Source organism: Alexandromys fortis, unplaced genomic scaffold (genome assembly GCF_014885135.2).
Source record: "Alexandromys fortis isolate MF-2015 unplaced genomic scaffold, M_Fortis_MF-2015_v1.1 scaffold_107, whole genome shotgun sequence".
In the NCBI taxonomy this organism is placed as follows: domain Eukaryota; kingdom Metazoa; phylum Chordata; class Mammalia; order Rodentia; family Cricetidae; genus Alexandromys; species Alexandromys fortis.
In genome coordinates, this window is record NW_026067987.1 from 3,301,609 (window position 1) to 3,314,507 (window position 12,899).

The 12,899-nt window shown below is 43.9% G+C and overlaps 1 protein-coding gene across 2 annotated transcripts in view; it reads right to left on the minus strand.

Annotated features, from left to right (window-relative positions):
- Pde7b (phosphodiesterase 7B) overlaps window positions 1-12,899 on the minus strand; it is a 315,941-nt gene that overhangs the window by 134,758 nt on the left and 168,284 nt on the right. The window contains exon 1 of one of the 2 annotated variants that reach the window (XM_050159436.1): window positions 11,162-12,732. The exons of the other annotated variant lie outside the window; for it this stretch is intronic. Coding sequence (XP_050015393.1) covers window positions 11,162-11,399 — 238 coding nt within the window. The 5' untranslated portion in view covers window positions 11,400-12,732. Of the gene's footprint in view, window positions 1-11,161; window positions 12,733-12,899 lie in introns of those variants that run through there. 2 annotated transcript variants of the gene reach the window in all.

Sequence of the window (12,899 nt, forward strand, 5' to 3'; positions counted from 1 at the left end):
TTCCTTCTTTTAAATAGAGTAGTTTAAATAGATGCTTTTAAAGGCCCGTGTCCATTGTAAAATTTAAAGGCCTCTATATATTTTCACTTATTTACTTTTAATAGTTCTACAAGAACTAAGTATTCCTGCCTACATGTCATCTGGTCCCTTGGAAATCTTTTTCTTCCCCTTCACCCTCCACTCCAAATTGTGCATCCAAGTTAGTTGATCGTTCTTCATTCCTACCATTTCTTGAACTTTTCTTAGTTTGTGTTAATTTTTTTTCTAAGAACCTTATGACACTTTGTGGAGATTTTTTTTAAAACCACCTTAAAGACACAGCTATACCAGTCAGAATAGAACAAGCCTTCCCGGGTGACTCCGGAAGGTGGCCAGTCAATGTCTAGTTTTCATGAAGTACCTATCCCACACATGTGTTTACAAGTATACCATCTTCTCTAACTCATACATGAAAAACATTAGACCTGTTCCTACCGTGTACTTTGTCATCCATTCTGTGGCACCTTTCCTTCGAAAAATTGTTCTTTAAAAAAAAAATACTGTCTTTAAATGGCAACCCCCAAATGGGGAGAAATACGACAAGAAATATGGTAGGAGGAACAGGTTCTGCTTAGATTTGAGGGATAAAGTTAAGTAGTGTCTTGAATTTGAAGAGGAAATGAGCATTCAGCTCTCGGTGGAAGAATCAAGAACTCGGGCATTCACGATGAGTCTATCACATAGCAAAATTATTTGGACAGTATTTCTTGTGTGCCTGCGCACATGCGTGTGTGTGTGTGTGTGTGTGTGTGTTGTGTTGTAAAGTATCAGTGCTTTGGAACAAAAGGCAAAATATTGACCATGTCAAACTTCTCAACATCTACCAAAATGGTCACCAAAAGTCACACTTACCAGTTAAAAGCTCCTTAGCACCCCTCCACCCCAAACCTTGCTTTTCGCAGGCCACTGTTGCAACAGTGGTATAACTCGGGAATTTGTTTCCTCACACCCCACTGAGATGATGTAAATGCTCCTCGTTGCCTATATGAGATACTTCTTAGGAAGACGGGTCAAGCTATTGGCAGCCCAGCTTCCTGTTTCGCTAATCTCACCTACATCCCATCCTTCACAGAATCTATATGTGGCAACTTGTCATTCTCCAGCATTTCTGGCATCTAGTCCTATTGTTTTATTTTTTCCTTTTTTGATCTCTATCTTTTCTTCATTTGCAGATATATAACCTACCTTAGGTAATATCTCAGAAAAATGACTTTTGTTCTGATCCTTATTGCCCATTGTACAGACAGGAGTGATCACTCCCTCGTGTGACGACAGTTGTCACAGATTTTCCATCTTCACTCTAGCATATCATATATCACATCTATATATTTCACCCTTCCTCTGTGTTTTTATTTATCATTTATCTATCTACTTCAGTGTCCTTAGTTCATGAGTTTTAATTTCCTAAAAAACCCAATAAAGTATCTGACATGTGATAGCTACTAAAACTTAGCTGAAAAATGCCCCTGACCCTTCATTTTGTTTCCATAGACTACTGGTTTATCTTTTACAAAACATATGTCATTCTACTTTGATATCACAAGTCGCCTATGTAGTTTAATTTTCTAATAAGCCATAATTCCTTCTTTCCTGCCTGTTTTCAGGATTATAACATCATACTATCAAAAGGTAATTATTCAGTCAAATTGCTTTATAAGAGAAATTGGACTCTTCTGAATGCCTTGAGTAGTTAGACGTAACTTTAGACCTCAATTTCTTCTAAGTTGGGAGTACATCTTTGATTCTTGGCCATTGTATTCTATAAGAAGCTACATATTTGCATATGATATTAAAACATTATTTTGCATCCTGTGCTCTCAGAGGATATTGCATATTTTTGGAGGACTTGAAATATTTCAAAGTCTCTCTAATTTTTTTTCATTCAGTGATGTTTATTTACATTTGACCATGCCTGTACCATCAAAACAAGTAGCTGGGCCTTTCCATCTAAACGAGGGCAGAAAGAATTGGCTTTCTAACTTACAGATTTGGAGAGCTCATGATTGTACATCAGTTTGTCTTATATGAGTACCTTCTTTTACAAGAAACAAGCCACAGATCCAAGAAAAGAAGGGTAAGTCACCGTTCAAAGGAAATCAGTGTTCTAGCATCTAGCACATGAGGAGGAGGCAGCAATCATCATATCAGCCATCCTGAAAGAAGCAGTCATGATTGCGTCTCTCCGTGTTTCTTGTGCTCGGAGGTCACAGAACAGAGGAATGAGAGTACAGAAGTTTCCAATGAACACACTAAAATGATGAAAATGTAACAGACCTGACCAGGGTACCAGATGCTGCATAGTTATGACCGCAATTTCAATGAGCACTGGATAGAAAGTCACACCTTTCAATGTGGAAATCAGTCAGAAAGGTACGAGGGGGTCGTTTGGGTTCCACGTAGCCTGGGAATCTAAGTAAATGAAGGCGTATTGAGTAAGCAACATTCAGGAATAGGGTTCAGTCCATAGTAATATTATATCATAGTAATAATAGCTCTATCATTGCAGAGTGGAGATAAAAACCTCTTGCTAGACAGTCGTGAGCTTTATTTATCTCGTGTGCCTTAGGACATATTGTGCTGTGTACCAAAGATCATGTGGGGGTGACTGAAATGCTATTGCCAGACTGAGGGGAGAAAGTGGTAGTTATTGTGTGTGTGTGTGCACGTGTGTGCATGTGTGTGCATGTGTGCATGTGTGTGTGTGTTGGAGACATTCAGTTGCAGACATAGGTGGTAGAAAGTATGCATTTACAAATCATAATTTGATCAGGAGAGACTGATTACCATGCCGCTAGTTAGAAAGCTGGCCATTTCCTATTTTCCACGCATGCTCGAGAACGGCTTCAGAATTTGTGCGACACCTGATGAACTAACCCAGGTTCGACTCGGCGAGAAAGAGAAACAGGCTACACCTCATTCTACACTTGAGTACGGAGATCTGAAGTCTCTGTTGTGTGTCTGTGACAGCGACGGCCTCACTTTTGTTTCTGTGAGTGGTACAGATTGCATTCCTTCTATTTGAACGCCGTGCTGTGCAGGGATCCAACCTCACTTCCTTCCCAGGGCTCTCTGTGTCTACGTCTTTGCCCATCCCTTAAAAATAAGCTGCTTCAGCAAATTCTGTGATGTTTTTTGAATAAATTATTGATAGGCCCCGTAGATGTCTTTGGGTTTTCTGAAGAACCTATCGCTGATGTATAGCAGTTATGTGAGGTACTTGGGGACGTCTAAAAAGACTTAGGAAAGGAAACACGGAAGAGGAGCTTGTCCTTTGGCTTCATTATTGCATTGTGATCCACTGAAAAGAGAAATAGGCTACCTTGTTGCCTTCCCCGTGACTATTTACTTTTTCTGCTTAATACCTAAACCAAACATTTATACTCTTTTTCCAGGGACAGTATCCTCTTTATTTTGGCTCTTATATCTCTCTGTTTCTATTACTAAGTTCAAGCCATTACCTCTGTTGAACTTTGTTCATTTTTCCCTTTCTATCACTTTCTTTCCCTTTTATTTTCTTCTTCTTTTCTCTCCCCTCTCCCCTCCCTTCCCCTTCCTTCCCTTCACTTCCCTTCCCAACCCTCCCTTCCCCTCCCTTTCCCTTCCTTTTTCTGCATTAAGCTCTGTCCCTTGGACTCAGAGCCATCTACCACTAGTTCCTACTTCATCTTTGTCAAATACTTCTTTAATTGTATATGAGCTGATTTTAAGTGTTATCATGTCAGTAATGATAAGATGGGATCTGCAAGCTCTAAAGCTCCCTCAGAACCCGAGTGTCCCTGATAAAAGAGCAAAACATTCAAGATATTCCGGACAGGCCTTGGTTGAGACACGCTTTGAAGGGAGCGTTTGAAATTCTTGTAGTTGGCAGAAATTTGGGGTAGAGGTAAAAGGCAGGACACTCTTCTCTTGGAATGGTCTTTCAGCATCTTCGGAGCTGGTGTCAGTTCCAGAGAGAAGTGACGGAAATGCCGAGTCGGAGCAGTGGGGAAGGAAGAACGCTGTGAGATCATAGACTACGGCATATAGAATCACTGGTACTGCCTGTGCGTCTTCCCTGCTGTTTTCACTGGGGGTGGGGTGGGGGAGATGGGTCCTGTTTGCTGTGAAGTGCACTGACAGCCAAGGGCAGCGGATGGGACACACTAGAACAAAGCACACTCTCTCAGCTGCTTCTGGGAGTCAAAAACTATGGAGGAGCTTTTGGTGTTTCTGTGACCACCCTGCCAATGCTTTCCTTTGAGAGATGAGTCCGATGTGAAAGTCAGTGCTCCCGTGCAGTTAAGCCGGGCTTGTGGAAAGGAAGAAGGGAGCCGGGAGAGGAAACGAGACTGATCCAGGCAAAGAGCGGAGTGCAGGAGAGCACCCTTCAGCAGCCTCCAAAGTTCATTGGTAGGGCCAGGTAAACGCTGGCAGTGCACTTCCTGTCTTTGAAACCATGTTGGGGAATATGCTGAGGGTCACTTGTAAAAACAAACAAACAAACAAACAAACGAACAAATGCAAAGCCCAAACCAAAACAGCTTTGGAAAGTTTACGTCCAGTACCACAAGATACCTAAACATAGCAGTTACTTGAGAAGTCTAAAAGTGTGCCCAGAACTTATGTGCATCTGTGCTTAAAATTTGTAATTAGCAGTGAATTACAATGTCTCTTGGAGAACAAAGTATTAGTTTTGAATTTGGAAATTCACTCTTGTGTATTCTTTTTCTGTTAAAAGCTATAATGACTAATCCCGATCGTTCGCAAGAATAGAATATTAAAAGAGATTCCGCTCAAAGGAGGAACTCGAATTCATGTTTCTTGAATTATCTGTTCTTGGCGAAGAAGTACTCAGCCATGCACTTAATGCCAGCTCGTAAATGATTTTATTCCTTCTGATAAGATTTCTCGCATACCAAAACGTATTGAGTGGCTGACAAGAAAAACATGGTAGGGAGAATACAAAGAAAATAGGATGTTCTCCAGACTGTCAAAGAACAGGGACTCAAGGAGGGGAGGAAGCAGACGTACACCAACGATAACAAAATAAAGTGTTTTGTCTGTGAAATAAACATGACAAACTTCTGTGATCATCTGGGCGAGGCAGGCCCACAGACAGCATTGGTTATTTACATGAGTGGGTTCTAGGACTTTATGTGGGTACCCAAACCCGTGTATATCCAATCTCAGGGTAAAATGGCTAAGTGTTGTCACACGGCTTATGCACACCATCCTCCATTCTTCAGACCATTTCCAGCTCATATATATAATCTCAATACTGGAACAAAGTATAAATAGCCATCACATGACTATTTAAGAGATGACAAAAAAGTCTGTCTATGTTCTGTATAGACGTGTCTCTGTTATTATTATTTTGAGTCCTCTGAATCCCCATGTACAAAACCAGCAACTCTAGAAGACCAACCATATTTTGGTTCACTAATCTTAGGAAGGCTTTCTGAAGGGCCCAGGATGTGGATATACTCACAGAGAACGGGAGAAACTGGGAACTTGGAAGGATGCCGTTCTAAGGCTGAGGGACAGTGAATGGAAGGCAGAGAGGAGACGGTGGGTTGTTTGTGTCGACTAAAAGGAGAGCTCAGAGGCCATCAAAGACAGCCAAACCTGGGAAAGAGAGCTAGTTCCCTAGAATGGAGAGCTCTATGCAGAACGAAAGGGTCTAGAATTTTCTTTGAAGACACTGGAAAAAATCGCTGGAGGATTTTGAAGAGGGGTGCAGAAACTATGGTCTTAACACAGGTGACCTAAATCAGAGTGGGAAGAGGAGATGTGGGAGATGTATTGTCACAGGCAACAGAAAGATTCCAGCTAGAACTCATGGGGCTGGACCAAGGCCCTGTGACTGAGTGGAGGGAGGAGAGGGCATGAGAGAAGGCATCAAGGAGAGAACGTCAGAGCGCACATGTTATATTCACCATTTACTAAGAACGGAGTAGAATTTAGGACAGTGGTTTTCAGCCGTCCTAAGGCTATGACCCATTAATACAGCTCTTCATGTTGTGGTGACTTCAATAATAAAATTATTACACTACTACCTCATAACTATAACTTTTCTACTGTTATGAATCGTAATGTAAATATCTGATATGTGACTCCCAAAACCCAGGTTGAGAACTGCTGATTTAAGGTTGTTCTAGACTGATTTAGAGGCATTAGCTCATTTAATCCTCTCAATAACTTTACGTGAAGAATATATTCATATATTATTCCCTGTTGTAGAAGAGAAACTGAGGTACCATGGGGTTAATTTGCCCAAGATCACACATCCTGTCAGTTGTATGCAGGATTTACACAGGTTGAAATCTCAGTTTGATACTTATAGTCTGTCCCCTGAGCTTCTCTCAAGGACTTGGAACCAACTGGAATTAGGGAACTGGGGAAAATTGTCTTACATTTGGGTGTCTATCATTCAGAAAAACATATGTTTGGTTCAAAGTGAGAACTTTTTCCTTTTAAATATTTATTTACATCCATCCATCCATCCATCCATCCATCCATCCATCCATCCATCTATCTATCTATCTATCTATCTATCTATCTATCTATCTATCTATCTATCTATTTATCTACTTTGTGAGACAAGGTCTCATTCTGTAATTCAGATTGGTCCGAAACTTATGTGGCCAGGATGGCCTTAAACTCATAGTAATTCTCCTGTCTCTGCCTTCAAGTGCTGAAATCACAGTATGATCCATCATGCCTGGCTTGTCTTTTGGTTTTGACTCGTTTTCATGTTCCATTTAAAGGAGGGATGGCATCACTAGTGACGTCATTCAGTAAAGCCACAGACTGAATGTAGGCTAATAGGCCAATGTCTACAGGCAGTAGCCTTGGAGAAATGCCCTGAATTAATATCAGTGTATCCCCTGTTGAGGCTAATTGATTCTTTTCTCAAAGCAATTTGCTCCGTTTTGAATGAAGTCATTAAGACACGATGGGCGTTTGAAAAGTGCATATGAATTTTTAGGAGTGTGTTTGGTTTCGCCAGATTTCCAGTCAGTTTTTTGAGTGGACAGAGAAGTTTAAACCAGCAAGGGTTTGTTTGCATACGGAGTCTGCAGACAGAGCTCAGATTCATTCTTCCCTCATTAAACCTTTGATTCATCACCCAGTCCATGTTGTCTAGCACAACCCGCGGTATACACCAGGCATACAATATATGCTTCTTGAATTATAATGGTCAAAATGTTCACTCTTCAACCTAATTTATGTCATGCTTGCTACTTCAGAGATTTTTTTTTAAATGGTACTTTAAGTGTCAATTTAAATTTTAGAGTTCTGGAATTAGAATCTTTTGCAGATTTTCTTGTCTGACATTTGATATTCAGAGTATAAAGCACATTTCTGATATTTGTATTCTCCTTGAACGACATGACAAGTAAGAGCTAAAGGGAAATGGTTGTGTTCTTCATTTTATACTTTTCCTTATTTTATCTTATATATATATCTTTTTTATTTCATATTTTCTAAAACCTTAGGCTATTGAAAGGAGAACAGACTTAATAAATAAGGAAAAATACAATATGCAGTTTAGACTAAAGACATCAAAAGGAAGGGTAAGTGGATGAAGAGTTTGCAGATCTGTGATTGAATATCAAAGTAAAATTATTTACTCAAGTAAGAACAGGTCCTGCTGGCGGTATCTGAATTTAAACTGGCTGGTGATTAGAATCAAGATTCTAGGAGTATTTCTACCCCTAGCACTAGTACCCAACACTGGTTCACCTCACACCCCTACCCTCCCACCCACCCTCGCTCCTGTCTTTAGTGTCTGCTCTCCAGGCTGCGCTGTAAGCTTTAAGGACAGTGAGGACCATTCTCCACACCTTCCCAATATTGAGGCTTCCACCTAAAGTTAATGCCCTCCAAATAGCAGGAAAATGCCAAGAAGACACAGCACTGACTTACTTCAAATGAGACAGTTACTTGTTTGTTTGATCGAGATTTTGAATCCTGAGTTCTCACGTTTCCCCATCACCAGGTAACTAAGGATACATCTCCCCTCGAGTGTGAATCTGAACACCCATCTGCTCTGATCATGTAAAAGTTTTGTGACTCAGTTAAACTATTAGGAACATGCTCCGGGTGGGGCTGTGGAGCAAACATTGAGCCTTTCTGAACTACTCGCCTCATTTCTAAAACACAGGGATGACTTTTAAGAAAGGGGGAAAAAGATAGGAGTATTCCCATGATGAAACGACAAGGTGTAAGTCAGCAAGCTGCAGTGGCCTTCTCAGTTTGGTTATTCAATCGCGATTCTTGCTTTGGGCAATGCCCAGCTTAGGGTCGCTCCCCACATAGCCGTGCATCCCATATCTTATGAAAGTTCCCTCCAGCCTGCTGCCTGGAACAGCCACCCAGGGCACGCTGACCTGTACCCTCCCCGGTACCTCCCTGCCCTCTCCTGCTTCCTGTGGCTTGCACTTTTGTGTAGTTCATCTTAGATGTCTCACGCGTGCATGTTCTTATGTATTCTCAGCTTTTCTTTCCCTCTTTACCTAACAAAACATCTCAAATCTTTTTTTCTACTTCACTTGTAAAGAATAGAGTTCTAATACTGTTCAAAGAAGCATAAATGCGAACATTGATGCCCTTCACAAGGGAGAAGGAATCCTGGGGCTTCTGAAGGTTGCATTAAACACGTTAGGAGCTGGTGGCACTTCTCTGGAGAGCCCTATAAAGTGACCATGGGTGCGATTCAGAATTTCCACAGTTCCGTGTCTTTTAAACATTGAGACCTACTCATCTGTTATTATAGGCAGTCCAAATAGACACAGAATTTATAGTATTTAGTTCCCCTGTTTTCCGTAACAGCAAGGCAAAATGCTGTGTGTAACATATTAAACACTGAAGTAAAGTTGCTATCTGGGAAGATGTGGGGGTGGGGGTAGGCAGGGTTGCTTGAACTGGATCTTGTAGTTTGAGTCGAACACTCTCAGTTGACTGAACCAAAGAAAGACTTTCTAAGCACGGGGCAAGTCTTGAAGGCAGGCATCACTTGATGAGAAGAGCTGCTTAATAATATTGTCAAGTTTAAATTGACTGCGGAGTGTGAGATTAAGTGTGGAGTGAGAGAGAGAGGGGGAGGGAGGGAGGGAGAGAGAGAGTCCTGTAGTTTTGTTTGTTTTGCTGCTCTCTTGCCTATCTCCCCCATTCCCCGTATGTAGCTAAGAACAACCCAAGCTATCGCTGCTGAGATCCGATGGTGGAAATGACGTCTTTGCAGAGAACCCGAGGCAGCAGACAGCCTGGAAGGTGAATACCACTCATCTCCGGGTCCATCATCTTGACCTTGTGTTGATGGATAAGAGGGTTTGGGCCCACATCAGAAACCGTGAGACTTTTCTATCCCTGAGAAAATGGGGAGGCAGGTAAAGCAGACAGACTTTCAGAGGGAGGGTGCTTACGTAGAGCCCCCCCCCCCCATTCAGGCCAGGCGAGGATAGGGATGGATGCTGCTTTCTCTCCAGGGCTCAGCTGGACACTTCCCATGGCAGGCAGCAAGGGAGGAAGCAGTGGAGAGCACTGAGAGGCTCAACTTCTTTCTGAACAGCCAGAAAAATTCAAACGACTAAGTTGACTCAAAGTTACAAACTCTGCTTGCTCAGGATGGTAGCCTTTTAGGAGTCAGACCCCGCTCACGTGGCATGTCAAGAACAAGCGGGACCCGCTCACGTGGCATGTCAAGAACCACGCATGCCTTTCCCCGCAGACACACTGATGAGCGATGGCTGAGTTTTATGAAAGAGTGCCCTTTGAAATATGAATTTGAATCATCTCAGTTAATGACACAAACCAAGGGTAAGGGCAGTTGGAGTGCCATGCTTGCCTTTTCTGCCTAGGTGGCTTTCTCTCCCTTGCCCTGCTCCCATGAAATATGAATGACTTTCCCATTACCTCACTTCTTCTGACCAAGACCCATTTCTTTCCATTGGCTTCCATCTTGCAAATGCCGCACAAACCTCAGGCTGAGTGCTTCGCTTCTCTGTCCTAAGTGCTCAAATACTCATTGTTTACCAAAGAACAACCTTGGGTTTTCTTTCTCAGACACCTCCCCCGCATTACTTTTTAATAATATTCTTTATAAATTATTAGGCAACTTAGCATAAGACACCAACCAACAAAACCTTCTGCCGTAAGTTATTTGAAACAAAATCAGGGGCGTTTTTATGCTCGGCCCATTCCCAGGAGAAAAAGGGAGATGATTTTTGGTCAGTCTTTTTCACTTGCCCTATCTCTCATCGGGGATGGCATGTTAGGATGCCACTGCAGAGGCATGGCTAGGTCTTAAAAGGCACAAGCACACTCATATGTGTTCTCGAGTAAACCCACTGCCTTCCAAACACTCATCTAGCAGATTCCCCAGAGGAAGGGAGCACCGAGCCATCGGTTGTGGTATTGGTCATTTACGGAGTCCCACGGCATCTCTGTAGCCCCCGCGACTCCCGCTCCCCATTAGAAGCGCAGCGAAGGTCCAACTGACTATTCCATCCGGAACAGCACACTCTTAGGACGTGAATAAAGCCCCTTCTGACTCATCATCTCCGCACTTGTAGATGGCCTGAGAGTTTTCGTCATCTCTGTAGGGGCGTTCATCACTCGTCAAAGAGGAAACCGAGGCTGGCTAGTTTGTCAGCTTGCAGGGATTGAAAAGGCAGGCAGACTACACTCCGCTCTGGGATCATGATACACACACTGCATAAGTTGCATTGTTAAAATTCGGAGGCCACATTTTTACTTTACAGAAAGAAGTGCAGGAAACAACTCAAGGGAAACACTGTGCTGGAGGGACATTTCTAACTATGGACAAGGAATGTTAGGGGTAGGACAGACATGACAGTGGATCCAATTTCACACTCTCCCCTTGGGGTCTGAAACTCAAAATTGGACCCGGACAAGCCTGCAGCAAGCAGACCCCATAAGCAGGTTTGTTGGTTTCCATTCTAACACTCCTTCAGCATATCATCACTCAACTTTAAGACGCTTTTCCAATAGGGTAAACATTTGTAACTCAGCCCTTGAACCCTGTCCATACAACTTGCCTTCCTTCCTTGACTCAGGAAGGGGACCCAGAGTGATGGGACCTGGCTAAGTTGCCTTCTGCACCCCACTGCCAGTTTACCTGGGAAGCCGTGGAAAGCATCTTCATTTTCCAGAATGCCTCTCGGCTTGGTTGCCGGCAGTTCACTTTTGGACTTCCAAACCAGCTTTACCATCCTGATCATCTCTGGCAAGTCCCAGGGCAGCGGCCCCTGCTGGCACCCCGACCTGCTGCCTAGGGTGGAGGGCAGCACACCGTCTGGGGCCGTCCACCTCCTGCCTAGTTCTGCCGAGTGGAAGTACCGCTCTAGCACAGGCATTCTGCCTTGTGCCCCAGAAGAGGAGGTAGGGCTGCAGCCGTTGCTGCCGCCGCCGCCGCCGCCGCCGCCGCTGCTGCTGCGGCTGCTGCCACCAGAGGGGAATTTCTTCCCGGGCAGCTGCAAGCAAACCCGCGTGAAATCCTCTCCAGCCTTGGAAAGACAAGTCTCCTCCAGCCTGGCACAGCCTCTCTGGCTTTCTCAGCCCCTGCACAAAAACGGTGCCGACGAGACGAGACCGATGCACCGCCTAAGGTTCCTCACTGCTGAAAAACCGTCTCTGAACTCCTTCCTTCCTTAGAGATACAGTTCATTTTCCCCCTTCTCTCTCAGGCACTGAATTCACAACACTTAATTAATCCCAGGCTACAGCTGGAACGACAGCGGGGAGGGGAAGAGAAGCCATCGAGGCTTCAGCCTTCACTTCCCCTCTCCTTCCTCCTGTTCCGTTCGTTTTCTACGAGCTTTTTTTTTTTTTTTTTTTTTTTTTTTTTTTCTGCTTGTCAAGTTTGTCAAGTGGCTTAGCCACGAAAGACTTCAAGCAAAGATGTGGGGCTCCGCTTTGCGTGACGCTCCGAGGGGCCCCTCACAGGCTAGTTATGTGGAAATGCCAGGTGAGGGGTTAAGCCCTATGGCACAGGAAGCCTAGAAGCTTCCCTGACTCTGGTTCTGCAAATCCCAAGGAGCTTTTAGCCGAACGTGGAAGCTGAGTTCTGCCAGAAATTGGCTGTAGTCGCTCCTCTCTGGAGGGCCTGGTGGGGGGCCTGCCTTGTCTGTCCGCTGTGTCTGCGCGGGTTGGGGGTGGCTTGATCTTACGGAAGACAGTTCAAACACTCTCCTTCCTTCTTCCACACCCCACCCACTTTGCTGTCAAAGTTCTCTGCAAACTAACCGGGTTTTTGGTCTATTAGTCAAATCCCTTTGTAACCTCAGCTGCCCTTCAGCTGGAAGGAAATAACATCGAATCACATTCCAAAGCTAACTGGAAAAAAAAAGTGGATTAGGAAAGTATCAAGGTCCTTATGCATAGGCGCAGGGGTGTCTGTTTAGCCTGGACACGTGGCTCGGGTGGTTAAAAACCCATTTTCAAAGGGTAGTCATCGTTTTAAAGGGTGTTGGTAGGGGGTCATAAATGACCTGGAAAAGCAAGTATGGATGATTTTTTTCAGAGAGACCACACTGTGGGCTTAATATCTGGGCCACTGACTACTGTGTCCCCACCCCAGAGTGGTGAATTGAGGACAACCTTGGGCCAAGCCTCTTGCTTCCTGAGGCTCAGAGATGAAGGGGCTGACCCTGAGAGTCAGAGCCAAAGCAGCAACAGAGATACCCCCTGTCGCTTATGTGAAAGGCTCTGGACATAAGCGAAAGTGGGGGTGTATTATGCTGGGCATTTCTGCCAGCAAATTGGGTTTGTAGGAACAATTTGAACTCTCACGTTCACATAGAAAGCCCCTGTTTTCCTGAAAGACCTTGTAACAATCCTGTCTTCCTTGGAGCTCG